At 32.8% G+C, this 15,410-nt stretch overlaps 1 protein-coding gene across 2 annotated transcripts in view; it reads right to left on the bottom strand.

Annotated features, from left to right (window-relative positions):
• The window catches only part of GRID2 (glutamate ionotropic receptor delta type subunit 2), a 731,875-nt gene that overhangs the window by 571,419 nt on the left and 145,046 nt on the right, over positions 1-15,410 (bottom strand). For both annotated transcript variants that reach the window (XM_037743424.1, XM_017542400.2), the window contains exons 4-5: positions 11,322-11,375; positions 2,085-2,258 (exon numbers count right to left, since the gene is read on the bottom strand). In XM_037743424.1, the coding sequence (XP_037599352.1) occupies positions 2,085-2,258; positions 11,322-11,375 (228 nt within the window). The remainder of the gene's footprint in view (positions 1-2,084; positions 2,259-11,321; positions 11,376-15,410) is intronic.

Genomic DNA, 15,410 nt, shown 5'->3' with positions numbered 1-15,410 from the left:
TTGTAGTTCCAATAATTCCCACATATCATAAGAGGGACCTAGTGGGAGGTAATTGAATCATGGGGGTGATTATCTGCATGCTATTCTCATGATAGTAGTGATTCTTATGCGATCTGAAGGTTTTATAAGGGCTTTCCCCACTTTTGTTCAGCCCTTCTCTTTCCTGCTGCCATGTGAGGAAAGATGTGTTTGCTTCTCCTTTCACCGTAAATGTAAGTTTCCTGAGACTTCCCAGCCCTGAGGAACTGTGAGTCAATTAAGCCTCTTTCCTGTACTTTATAGTGTGAGAATGAACTAATATACATATACATAAGGGTGGAACTGAAATTTAAAGAGACGTTGTTAAGGCTTCAGAGGACTTACTTTGACTTTTGCTTTCTCCTTTATTACATTCAAAAGTGTATATTCACACAGATCCAAAGCACTGTGGTATGTATGATGGAGGAAATGGTAGAGAAGCATGTTATAGGTACTTATGATGCTGCGTTCTTGAAGGGAACTATTTATGTTGAGACAGGGATTCACTTTGACACCCAGGTGGGACTACAGTAGCACAATCTTGGCTCACTGCAGCCTCGACCTCTAGGGCTCAGGTGATTCTTCTCCCACCTCAGTCTGCTGAGTAGCTGGGACTACAGGCATGTACCACCATACCCGGCTACATTTTTATATTTATTATTATTATTATTGCAGAGATGTGGTTTTGTCATGCTGCCAAGACTGGTCTCAAACTTCTGGGTTCAAGCGATTCTCCACCCTAGCCTCCAAGATTGCAGAGATTACAGGTGTAGCTACTGCACCTGGCCATGGAAAGGACCTGTTTTAAAGGACCTTAAAATCTAGTAGGGAACAGAAAGTAGCCGGGCAATGATCCTGGAGCCAGTCCACTCACTACCATGATAATAATTAGAAGAAATGGTTGGATAAATGGTAAATCATTTTTTTTTAATTCAAGGGTGACTAATGATAGAGATCATCTTATTTATCTAGTAGTATTAGAGAGGAACTAGTTTTCCTAAGGTTATATTTCCAAACTATTAAAACTGAAAATATCGAAGTACAAAAATGTTCCCTATAGTAAATATTTTAAAGAACAGGTTTCTAAAATACATTAGGTTTTGCTGACTTCTAAAATTGGCCATGACTTTAATATTTGCTGATATCTCAGGGTTATTGTTTAAATATTAACTTATATGCTAGGATTACAATGGAGTGATACCTTTAGGAGTTGTTTTATGGCACAGATTTGTTTTTGCAGGAAGAGTCCTATACTGACAGGATATATGAGTTAGTTTATCTAATTGATTTTTTCCCCTGTCTCTTGCCTTGAGAGGGCTCCTTAAGGCTCCCTGCTGTTGTCCAGTGTGCTTGTTTTGTGTAACACCCACTTCAAATTGACATATTGAGATCTCTAGTGCAAGGTGAAAAAAAATCAGATAGGCTTTTTCTTAAGAAAAAGAAATAGGCTTCAAGTAAGTATTTGAAGGGCATTCTTATGAGTAAGCTACAGGGACTTGGTGGTCTCTGTTTTGCTGTTCATAGATTTTATTTTTATCTTTCAAATTCTTTGTTGTATTCTGGATGTTGAAAGTTTCAGCTATATCCTCTGAGTTGGATATGACCATACAATGCTACAGCACTTTTGTGATTTCTAACTTTTTTTCTTGTTGTTTCAGTTATTCAAACTGGAGACTAATCTTTTTAGAAAGAATAAATATCTATGTCCTTCTTATGCCAGCAAAGTCAAGCACATTTATTAGCTTAATAATTTAGAGTTTGGAATCAGCAGTAACAATTACAAATTCACCCATGAGAAATATTATGTATCTACTTGTTTAGAAGAAAATAACCTCTACTTATTATATTTTTATTAAACAAGTGGAAATTTTTCTATAGTGAGATCAAAAGGAGCCAAAATGCAAATTCTTAGCACTTTCTTCCCATCAGAATTAGGAAATTGCTGGAGGAGGAGAATTGTTCAGAAATAACATGCATAATTCCGAATCCAATGCAACTCATAAAGCTCTCCTTAAAATTTCCCAACAAAGCACCCTGGAAGAAATACCCTGGCATCTATAATATACCTCCATATTTTGAGCAAATGGATCCTTTGGATCACACAATGTTGAAGATATTCGATGGTTGCCACGGAAACACCGCTGACTTATATTCTGGGGAACTGGAAATGTCTGCCGAATAATTGTTAACCTTCCAATTGACCTTCTTACAAGTTCCTGTACATCCACATCGTTTATTTCCTATAAGATAAGAGGTGGAAGAATTAGAGATACTTTAATACTGTAACAAAACGCAAACCTATTATGAGTTATCTGTAAATGTTAGGGATCCTTTTACCATAATATATTCTGAGTCCAATACAACTCATAAAGCTTAATATTTAGTGCACATCTAAATGAAAGCAACATTTTTGTTAAAATGATCAATTCATTTGTATTTGCTTTAAATTATATACATTAGTGCCTAAACAATTCTAAATGGAGCAATTGATTTAGATATGGTTATTAATAATAAGTTTGTAATTTATAATGTTGAACATTTTAGAAACATAGGTGTGGTCAAAACGTTTAAAAAGGTCACAAAGTAAGTTGCTATTATAGTTCATTATTAATTAGTGATTTTCAAATACCTATTATTTTGAGTATCTAGGAAGGTAGTTGCCATGTAAGAGTTATACATATGCACATAAGCATGCATGCATGCACAGACATACCCACACACACATATAATTAGCAATGAAAAATTTGGCTTTTAATTGAGGCAAGCAGAGCAAGAGGATATATATGGAGTTTTTCTAATAATTTATTAGGGTTATTGATATTAACTTGTGCGTTTTTCTTGGTAAGGAATAGATGAAAAATTCTGTTGTTTAATACAGTCTGAATCAGGATGGGATGAGGGAGAAACCCAGCGCTCTTTATCTAAATGAATTTTATCTAAACAAATTTTATCTGTTCTAAATGGAATTAGAAAAAAATGATCAAAACAAATTTTAGTTTTAAGGTAGTCTTTACTAGAGAAGTTTGTGCTTAATAGCATTCATTTGGAACATTTTAAACCAAGGAAGTCTTTGTAATTAACATACTATTGGTTTCAATCAATTCTTATGGCAACAGAAATAAAAGATTGGACACAAAATAAGTTTTGAGCTGCAGTGAGATGTTTGATCTAAGAAGTTATTACAGAAAAATGATAGAGAAAAAAGATAATTCACAGGTATAAATTTTCTTTTTATCCTTACCAGATTAATTACACATTATTATTTCTTGTAGCATATGTTAGATTTAAAAAATCATCTTTTATTTATGATCTTTATGAAGTATAGATTTTTCTGAAAATAAAATAATGTCTGCCATCAGCTAGATCTAGTGTAATATCCTGGATTTCTGGGCATTTAATCAATCCTTAAGGTGCCATAAAAATGGTTTTTCTCAGTTTAAAATGCTGTCTTTTCCCTTTAGTCTGTGTCATTTCACTGGCCACCAGAAACTTTGTCTGGCAAAAATCAGGTCACTTTTAAATTCTATGTAACCTACTCACAAAGTAGGATTAAATGGTGTCCTGTCAGCTCCATTTGAAGCTCTGGCTTTTTAACCAGACATATTTTAAAGTTAATTAATATGAATATTGCTATTCAATGTCTTTCAATTTTTTTTAATTCCAAATGATACAGACAGGAACTTTCATTTGAAAGGCAGTGAAAAACTGAACCACTTTTCTCATAATATTAACTAAGTTTTCTTACATATATGGTCATCTTTGCTTTAGCAATATTAAGATTTATCAACATTTTTATCAAACAGCACCATCTCTATCTATCCCACTCATAATGAATTACAAATCAGCATACCGGATAAAAATTTACATTTAATAAATATCTACTATATGTTAAGCAAAATACTAATTACTTTATTATCTCATTTTCTGCTAAAAGATGATACTCTGAATCATATACTCTTTATTCTCAGTTTATAAACAAAGATTCAGGAAGACTTGAAGCTCTTCATTCACAATACTCTGTTTATGGGATGAATTTATAAATGTCATAAAAAGAAACAGTCTCTGAAGAAGTTGTACAAGCCCATATTTCCTAACAGGAATTATTTAGATTAATATTTATGAAAGGTAGAAATTAAAACTATAAAGATACATTATTTCAGCATTTAATTTCCTGATGATTCTGTAGGGAATGATGAAGTCATCTATCATGAGCCGAAGGCTTTAAGAGGACATTTTTCAAACCCACAGAAAAGGAAAAGGGCTGATTACCTTTTACAGGTTTCCCAAGATGAAGTTCTTGGGCACCTAAACAACTGAAATATATTTGAAGAAATGCCAATTTGAATTGACTATATTTTGCCTATTATTATTTGAGGAAGGAAAGAGAAAGTAATTTTCTGGGAAGAAAGAATCTGCCATTCTGAATGTAATTAACAGACAGTCTGTCTCAAAAAATTCCCTTGCAATTTTAGTCTTGACATCTGATCTCAAAAACAGTTTAACAGTGATATGAAAACTTGATTAGGCAGCTATTTCATATTTACAGAACTTTACTTGTGCATTTAGGAAGGGGCATTTCAAGAGTGGCAGATGCAATGTTATATAAACACTGAAAGACAAGTGATCGTATAATCTATAAAGCGATCCATTTAAATGGAAAAAAATCCAGAAATAAACTTGTGTATTAAAATATGAACCTGTTATACAATCTACTAGGATCCACATTATTCTAATGCTCTGATTTTTTTTAAATGTTTAAACTGCCAGATTTTTAAAAATAATCATGTGAAGAACTAGTTTACCAAAAAAGCACTCATTCTCCTCAGCCCCCAGCACCACAAAATAGCTTAATCTTTTAAAAGATACATAGTGTTCCTGAGCTTTAAGTAATTTAAAGAACCCAGATTATAAAATTATTTCCTTCTTATATTCTTTATTTTATTGAGTATATTTATAAAAGTAGAATTAATTTATAAAAGTAGAATCAATAAAAATGATTAAATATTTTTTAGTGAGTTAACTTTTCTATTTTACTTATTTAGGAGTAAAGGATACTTAAAAACTACTAAGAATCAAAATCAATATGTCCAGCAAAATATTCTTATTCACTTTGCTTTAATAATTGAATATAGATTGAATGCTGAACTGTGAAAGATCCAAGGAAGAAAAAAGAATGCTAAAATATCTTCTGGGGATACAACCCTATCTAGAAACAGCCATTTCCCAGAAGAAATCTGTTAGGAGAAGTGAATCATTCCTGAATTTTTGTAGTATATCAGCTTTAGATTTAAATTAATAAGATTGTGGGGAAGAAAAGACTCTCAAAATCCGTTAGGTTAGATGCTAATTTAGACTAAAAAATCTACTTCAGAGGAATAGTTTCCTTTTCCCCATTCTTATGCCTCTTAGTATCTAACAAATATTCTGGCTCATAGTAGGTATTCAATAAATGTTGATAATATAAAATCTAATTAATAAATGAAAGGTAAGATTTTATCATCTTCTAAAGACTGATAACTGAAATTTTAATTCTAGATACCAGAATTCTTTAAAATGTTAAACAATTCTAAATAAGACAGATTTTAGTATTGAGATTAAGCCATCTACTATGTGGTGTATTTTTTTCTTATTTGTTTATATTTTTCATATTCTAGCAAAGATGACCCTTTGATGCTTCCATAAAATTTAACATTAATATGACTCAATTATGCAAATGTTGAAAAATGGAATAAAACCAACTAAAGGCTATATATCAACAGGAAGAGAAGCAGAATGGTAACTTTCTACTTGAAAGCTTAGAATTGAGCCGTTCAATTCATCATTAAACTAGAAAAAATAAAAAACATCCATTACACATAAAGGTTTTTAAAATCTCAAAACAACAAAACCTCCCAAACCTGCTGGGCATGGTGGCTCATGCCTGCAATCCCAGCACTTTGGTAGGCTGAAGCAGACAGATCACCTGAGGTCAGGAGTTTGAGACCAGCCTGTCCAACATGGTGAAACCCTGTTTCTACTAAAAATACAAAAATTAGCCAGGAGTGGTGGCACATGCCTGTAATCCTAGCTACTCAGGAGACTGAGGCATGAGAATCGCTTGAATCTAGAAGGAAGAGGTTGCAGTAAGCCGAGATCACACCATTGCACTCCAGCCTGGGCAACAAGAATGAAACTCTAATAAAAAACAAACAAACAAAAAAANAAAAAAAAAACCAAACCCAAACCAACAACTTTCTTCTTAAAGGTAATACTCGGGTGTGATTAACAGAGAATTATGTCTTAAACTATTCAAATTAAGTAAAAACCAAAAAGCTAGTAGAATCACATCAAGACAACAAAGGTCATATTCAATATTATCAGGCAATGGAAGGGTACATGAAGCGTTGAACTTCTTGCAGCCCTAAACAGTGCACATCTTCCTATCTGAATGTCTAACTTTTGTAAAACTTAAGTAAAGTGTTAGGCCATCTGCTTCAGGGCCCTAAAGGGATGACAATACTTGTATGGAAAGGCTGTTCTGTACTGGATCCACTGATTATATGGAGAAGATATATACTATTACCAAGTACTAACATATGATTGATTACATCATATGAGTTAGCACAGCCTCTCATTATTATAGCACACTTAATGCAAATGAAAAAAATATATTGTTTTCAAGTTTCTACATCAATTTGTATCATGATGCACAATGCCAACTTTGATTTATATTCCCTCCTTAAAAAACTATTGATGCAATAAGATTAAATCAATGTCTGCAATCCGTTTTAAAAATAGCAACAAAAAATAGCTACACAAACAAAACTAGACCGATTCATGTTCTCCATGTTCAGCCAAAATGGGCTTTTGCATATTTTGAGGGATTTTTTATTATTACATTTAGGTTCCTTAGCTTTCTAGCAATTTTGAAAAATCCACGTTTTTTTCTTTTATAGAAACTAGGGATAATTATAATTCATCCATTATAAATTTGTATAAACAAGTATGTAAATGAAAAGTGTGCAAGAAAAGTGTAAAAGTCATTTTCTGAGGCACATTTCAGAATAAGGTGGATGAATGAGATAATAATAAGGTGGGTGAATGGAATAGTTTGAAAGTAAGAGTGTTGATTTTGGATATACTGGCCAATAATTTTTTTTTTTTTTGTAGAGGTGAAAATACAGAAAATATTTGCTCATTATCGGAGTTTTAACCTTGTTCAGACAAAAGTATTAACCAATGTAACGTAAATGTTATGGGCTGTGAACGTTGTATTTTTAAGAAGTTAGGTAATGTGACTTGCCAAAAAGAAATTATACCTCTGCTGGGAGATAAGAAAGTAGGGCTGCAGATAAGAAACAGATAAAGGTTTCAGTGATGGTTATGGTGAAGTTTTATTAGACAATTTACAGTAAAAAACCTAGTTATGAAGGATGAGAAAAGAATTGAGGTCTCCTTAATCATCTTCTAGGCTTCTAACATTTATTGAGTTATTTACCAGTTATTAGATTGCTTTGTTTATATGGATGTTTTATTTTGCGAAATAGTGGCCCAAATTATGGTATATCCATTTAATGACAATATTTTCATTACCAATATTTTATGAAATAAAATATAAGTTTAACAATATGAATCATAATGCTTATGAAAAATACAATAAAACATTAATTTTTATTCTTCTTTCCATACTATTTATTACCAATGAAATACATGCTATTCAGGCTATACCTATATAATATGAAGAGGTCATTTCTTCCAAAGTACAAATTGAGCCTTAAACAGTGGGTAAGTGACCATGTTGTTCTGGGAAGCTCTACTTCAGTTCAAACTTTTAAGTTCAGGGTATGCTTGTAGACATTAAATTGGATATGAAAAAAATAATTAAGGGGTTTCTTTGGTAATCTTATCAACCAATAGAGGCTAATGGCCATTTGTAAGCATCAATTCCTCTAGCTTAATCCATGTCTCTAAGGAGGTAAGAAGTCACTTTATGTTTCTAGTCAGCTCGATTGACATGAATAGGTAAAATGGCTGTAGTTGGTTTCTCATCAGGATATCTATATAATCTATCCCATGTCTGACTCAGGTTGTGAAATAAAAACAAAAGATTAAAAGAATCTTTTAAAAAAAATCTAGAAAATAAAACAAAAAAAAAAGCTAGTGAATAAATAGCTCCCATCAGATTATAACTAAAGTAGAGGAAATTTCCAAGATGTAAACCATAAAAATAATTATCAAACAACAAAATCCTAAGTGAAAAGAACAAAGCTGGAGACATTATGCTACCCGACTTCAAACTATAATACAGGGATTACACTAAACAAAACAGCATGATAGTGGTACAAAAAAAGACACATAGATGAATGCAGCAGAACAGATTGCCCAGATATAAGGCAGCATATCTATAACCATCTGATTTTTGACAAAGCTGAGAAAAAACAAATGGGGAAAGGATGCACTATTCAGTAAATGGTGCTGGGATAACTGGCTAGCCACATGCAGAAGATTGAAACTGGATCCCTTTCTTATACCACATATAAAAATTAACTCGAGATGGATTAAAATCTTAAATGTCAAACCCACAACTATAAAAACCCTGTCCGACAACCTAGGCAATACATAGGAATGGGCAAAGATTTTATGACAAAGATGACAGAAGCAATTGCAACAAAAGCAAAATTTGACAAATGGAATCAAATTCAGCTAAACAGCTTATGCACAGCAAAAGAAACTCATCAGAGTGAACAACCTACAGAATAGGAGAACATTTTTGCAAACTATGCATCTGACAAGGTCTATTCCTTAAATTCTATAAGAAAATTAAGCAAAGTTAAAGCAAAACCAAACAACCCCATTTAAAAGTGGGCAAAGGACATGAACACTTTTCAAAATAATACATACATGTGACCAATAATCATAAGAAAGAAGGCTCAACATCACTGATCATTAGAGAAATGTAAATCAAAACCGCTATATCACCTCACACCAGTCATAATGGCTATTATTAAAAAGTCAAAAAATAACAGATGCTGGCATGGTTGTGAAGGAAAAGGAATGCTTATACATTGCTGATGGGAGTGTAAACCATTGTGGAAAACAGTTTGGTGATTTCCTCAATGGCCTAAAAGCAGAAATACCATTTCACCCAACAATCCCATTATTAGGTATATGCCCAAATGAATATAAATTGTTCTATCATAAAGACACATACATGCCTATGGGTTCATTGCATTACAATTCACAATAGTAATGACATGAAATCTACATTAATACCAATCAATAGTAGACTGGATAAAGAAAATGTGCTATACATACATCATGGAATACTGTGCAATCACAAAAAAGAATAATATCATGTCCTTTGCAGAAACATGAATGGAACTGGAAGCCATCATCCCTAGCAAACTAATGGAGGAACAGGAACTATTTGGAACACCAAATACCTCATTTTCTCACTTACAAGTGAGAGCTAAATGATGAAAACACATGGACACAACGAGGGGAACAACACAAATGCCCTACTGAAGGGCAGAGAGTAGGAAGATGGAAAGGACCAGGAAAAATGAGTACTAAGGCTTAATGCCTGGGTGAAAAAATAATCTGTACAATAAACCTCCATGACACGAGTTTACCTACATACAAACTTGCACATATACTCCTGAACTTAAAATAAAAGCCAAAAACAAAACAAAAAGCAAACAAAACAAAACCAACCAAAGCTTCACACTGAAAAAGACTTATTTTAAATCCCATTATCATCACTAATAATTGTGTAATATTTGATAAATTGTTTAATTTCCTTGAAATTTAGTTTCCTTGAAGAAAAATTGAAATGAAAATATTTAATTTGAAAAGTTATGGAGGTTTGTCAAATTTCCTTTGCTTTGTCTTTCCCTCTATCTCAATGTTTAGTAATTCTACATGAAAAAGTAAGACATACTAGAAACTTAGAAGGCATCAAACTTTATTGAAAAGCAGATCTCCATATATGTATTACCTGAGGAAATATCAGAAAAAACTATCTTATTTTTACATGAGAAATACAGTTAAAATTCATAGAAAACTAAAGTTTGGCAGATTTGTAAAATGTTTTCAATGTCTTTATTCTGAACTAAAAAGGGTCATTCCATCAATGAAGTCTAGTGTAGGAGAAACAACTTGAAACCGGAAAGTATTTTTACTTTGCTGTGTAAACAAAGGAAAGTCATTTTTTCTCTATGGACCTCATTCCCTCAGTACTTCATAGATTATGGTTTAGTATTCCATAAAATAACATATGAGAGAATGATCTCTGAAGTTTAAAGTGTTATGATCATTATTGCAGTTCCGTTCTTGAGTGTGTCATTTTCCAGCACTATGTTAAGAGCACCTGATAATACCTCATTTAACTTTTATTATAAACCTGCAAAATAACTGTCATTATACTTGTGCAAATGAATAAACTGAGGCACAGGAAGCTGATATCCATGGTATGACAGCTACCAAGTTTTTTGCCAGGATTGAACCTGTCTTGCTCACTATAAAACCAGGATTCCTATCCAAAAATAGTATTTTGTCCCTAAAAAAAAATCTTATTATTCTAGAATTCTCTATTTAGTATGATAAATAGTACCTTATTTTTATTCATAAATAATAGGTAAAACCAAGTGCTAAGTCTTGTTGAGGAAAAATCTACATGATCACATTACTTGTCCATTACTGATCTGCTCATTGTTTCTTCCATTTCTGACTGGCAGGTGCTAATGGAACAATGTTATTCTACAGGGCTTTTAAGTTGTAATATATTTTTAATCCTATGTATTATCTTTGCAAAATCAAAAGACTTTCACAAGAATTTGACAAGTCTACAGATTTGAAAACAGTTGTACTTCCTTATGAAAAGGGAAAAATCTGTTCTCTGTTTATTCATATTCATATGCTGAACTTTTTAATACTCATGTAAGGAGGGTGGACATAACAGTTCTAGAAACAACATTAAAATATAAATGGAACACAAGCACTCCACTGGGAGGAGTTAACTTTGCTTACAAAGTAGAACTGTACTTTTTGTAAAGATGATCTCCTTGAGCAGGCAGTATGAGCCAACAGAAAGAGCTAAGAGATACTCAGTGAGAAAGATTTTTTCCACTTATTTGATTCATATAAATGCCTTTATCCTTTTTTAAAACTGTTCATTCTATTTTTGTTAAACAGCATTAACTCAATAAGCTCAATATTTACTTCATGTTCTGTTTCCTCTGAAAAATTCAAGGCCATTGGAAATGCTATAACTATATATGTGAAAAGAGGACACAGAGTTAACAATAAAGTTTAATCAGATTTACCTCATTTATAATGATCCAGTGACAGTCAAAAGCAACCAAATTAGTCTCCACAACCTGGAATAGAAAACAAAGCAGCTATCAGTCAAAATTAATCAGGCAAAACAAACCAAACTAAATGAATACACTTTGCAAATGACAAAAAATGAATTGTATATTAGAAAGGTCTTTGTTACTCAATTGAAGATGGAAAAATAATTAGCAAAAACACTTTAGAAGCATTTGTCTTTGACACATAGATGCATTGTAGACTTGCTAATTAAATTCAAAAATATAATTCATCAAAACCTAGAAAACCATGGGTTTCAGCAGAAAAAATGTATAAATAAAATATTCTGTCTTGTGATTTAACTGAGAGTGGCGTTAAAATTTCAAATCACATTCCCTACTGAAAATAAACTCTGATAGCTTTTTATCATCTACCTAATAAATATCAAAGTACATAGCTCCTACAATCTGGCTCTAATTTAATATTATTATCTTCTGCTACTTCTCTGTGTATATGCTTTCTACTGTTTTGACTCTGTAAACTGCTCTATATTCTCCTAAAAATCTTTGTCATGTGTATTCTAAAATGATCTAATTCTAAAATTATCTGAAAGTTAAATACCAAAAGTGATAGGCAACGTATTAGCATTAAAGCATGGATAGGAAATTTTAGTAGCCTTAGTTGGTAATAAGATGAAAAGAAATAAAATATATTTAAAAGGAAAAACAAAAATATATGGGCAGCCCTCTTGTTTGACTAACTTCAGATACATTTATTCTAAATGATTCTTGGCTTAGGCCAAAAAAGGAAGCCTCAGATGTGTGTGTGTGTGTGTGTGTGTGTGTGTGTGTATGTATGTAGTAGGGGCAGTTTCTGTATCAAGATTTCTACTCTACCAAATCTTATCATACGTATTCTAAGACATGTTCTCATTTATGCATGACATGACATATAATAGGTCAGACTATTTTATAAGAGGTCATTCTGCTATTTTTCGCAAGAATACGCAATGATTGGGTTTCAGATAAAGATGCTTTCCAATAGATATCAAGGAGCTGTTATAAAATGTGAATTGCGTTTTGGTGGCTATTCTTTGTGCTACTGAGAAATACCTGCCAAGTGGTGCATTGTGTCACAAAAAATAAAATTGGAAATATATTTGGTATGTGATTCAGTGTCTTTTCAAAATATGTAATAGTTGCAGAATCTTTGTTTTTGAATATTTGGTGCAAGCTTCATACTATTTTATACATTGTGTTGGTCCCTCAGACTTTACTGAGATGTACAGATTATACATAACAGAGAATTGAGGATATATTTATCTACTTTTAAGCTTTATTATCATTTTTGAAATATATGCATAATCAACTTATAGGTGAAATTTTATATTTAAAATATAACATGGCAGTTTTCAGTTTTAGCTTAAAAAAAAACCACTTTACACAAGTTATGGTAATCCTTATTTCTAATTTCCTGATTTTTTAAAATCATCTTAGAGACAAATAACGAATAATTTATTAACAATAAAAAGTAATAGAAAATACATGAGACTCCATTAGAATTAAAAGACCTCAAACTAGAAACTCAGATATAAGGAAAGTGGGTTTCTCAAATAAAACAAAGAGAAATATGTTGTAAAATGGAGGAAAACACTACTAAAATATGTAACTAGAAAGAATTCAGAGAAAAAGAAGTGAATACCAATATATAGGCAATTTAGATTTAAAATACTTCTGAGGCAATAGTAGTAGAGTGATTCAATTTAGTTTAAATTATCCTCCTTTTAAGCTAAATAATAATCTGCACCATATAATCAAATAAAGCAAAATTTAAGCTATGAGTACTCTGCATTACCTGTAGAAATTACTAAATGAGAAGTTGTTTTGTGTAACAGCATTTATGGACTAAGTAGAAGGTAAGAGATACGATGATAACTTCTCAGTAACTTAACTAGACCATTAAATTTACCCATTGCTCTTCATCTAAAATATTTTAGGCAAAAGTATGAAATAATATTGAGGCACAAATCTTGCATTTCAGTGAAGAAGAAAGACAAATGTGTTGTCTAAGCCCATGATTCTACTAGCTGTACTATCTTTGGTTGCTTAGGGTCAGCAAGAAGATAATCTCTCCTTCTGGTCTTTGGTTTTATTCATGAGTATAACGTATAAGATAATTTAGCAGTGTAAATTTATTACAAGCAAACAATTATTAGCATATTACTGCAGATAACGAAATAAACCATCTATCTTCATGTTCTAAATTGATAGCGCTTCACCATACTTAGGTGGGCACTAAGTATCTGAGAACCTTCAGTATGAGTACTGTATATCTTAATGTGCATTTTTGAGTAAGAGTCTATTGTAACCTCTTTCAGGTTCTCAAGCTCTCAGGTCTCCTGCCAGTTCTATCGGACTAGTTATTCCAAAATCATTAGTCCTCAAGTTTAGTCTCCAATTAAGGTTACTAAATGAATATTTAAAATACCCTGTCCTACAAACAAGTGAGTGGATACGAAAGCTTATCAGAAAAACTAGACTATATTAATAGCATAATCATTTAAAGTCACCTCAATTTTTAAGTAAAGTCAAGGATTCATGTAGTAGAAACTGCTAGATAATCATGAAAATCCATTCTCTCCTTCTGCTAGGATACTCAGCTAGGCTACATTTCCCATTCTCCATTGGAGGGTAGAATTACAAGCCCATGTGACTGAGCTCTAAGCCAACAGATTGCGAGTGACGTATGCCACTTTCAAACCTGACCCATAAAACCTCCCATGAGTTTGTGTCTGCTCTCTGTCCATTCCAGTTTACTAGGATTGTGATGTCATGTCCAGAGGACCTTGGAAGCCACAACAGCTCCAGTGCACGGAGCAGTCTCCCGTTTCCTACTCTCTGTTGTGGTACTTGAGCTGACATGAAACAAACCTTTGTAGTTGGACATTACATTTCGGTCTACTTGTTAGAGTAATTTAGCCCATCTTATCTTTAATGCAAAGCATTTCTATTAACTTCAGTTATGCACATTTTTCTAATCTTAATAAATTTTAATAAGCATACTCACTAGAGTAACTTTTACTTCTGTGATTCTATAACAGCATGATTTCAAAATTATGCAATACTTGTTGGCCTTTTCAAGAAAATTGAATATCCAAACATCACATATTCTCACTCATAAGCAGGTGTTGAACAGTGAGAACACATGGACACAGGAAAGGGAACATCACACATTGGGGTCTGTCGGGGAGTACGGGGGGTAGGGCAGGGATGGAAAGGGGTTGGGGGGCTAAGGGAGGGATAGCATTAGGAGAAACACCTAATGTAGATGATGTGGTGATAGATGCAGCAAACCACTATGGCACGTGTATAACTATGTAACAAACCTGCACATTCTGCACATGTACCCCAGAACTTAAAGTATATATAAAAAAAGAATATTTAATATTTAGAACTTTTTTTTACAAAGACATTTTTATCTGGAGAAGAGAAACCAATTATACTAGAATGGTACTTAAGAATAAAAAGACATGTCTTTTCTTTTTAATTATATATCAACGTATATGCAATATACACAACTAAAATCCATATATTATTATTGTGACACCATGTGTTACTTTTTTTTAATGTTCTACACAGAAAGCTAATTCTTCCATTTATTCTCTGAGAAGATGTTCACTAAAAGAGGGATATAATTTCCCTAGGTGTAGGTTAACATCTTCATGCATAACCAGTGGGCTGATTTGAGTTCTCTGATTTTTTGTAATCGAATGTTACCAAAAAAAAAAAAAAAAAAAGGTTAAAAAGCTGCTGATGCTGGGTGCAGTGGCCCATTCCTATAATCCCAGCACTTTGGGAGGCCACAGCAGGTGGATCACGAGGTCAGGAGTTCAAGACCAGCCTGGCCAACATGGTGAAACCCCACCTCTACTAAACATACAAAAATTAGGTGGGCGTGGTGGCACATGCCTGTAATCCCAGCTACTCAGGAAGCTGAGGCAGAAGAATCATTTGAACCCAGGAGGTGGAGGCTGCAGTGAGCCAAGATCACGCAATTGCACTCCAGCCTGGACAACAAGAGTGAAAATCCATCTCAGAAAAACA

The sequence above is a fragment of the Cebus imitator genome, unplaced genomic scaffold (assembly GCF_001604975.1).
Source record: "Cebus imitator isolate Cc_AM_T3 unplaced genomic scaffold, Cebus_imitator-1.0 Scaffold144, whole genome shotgun sequence".
NCBI classification, from domain to species: Eukaryota; Metazoa; Chordata; class Mammalia; order Primates; family Cebidae; genus Cebus; species Cebus imitator.
This window is presented reverse-complemented; position numbering and strand designations above follow the sequence as displayed.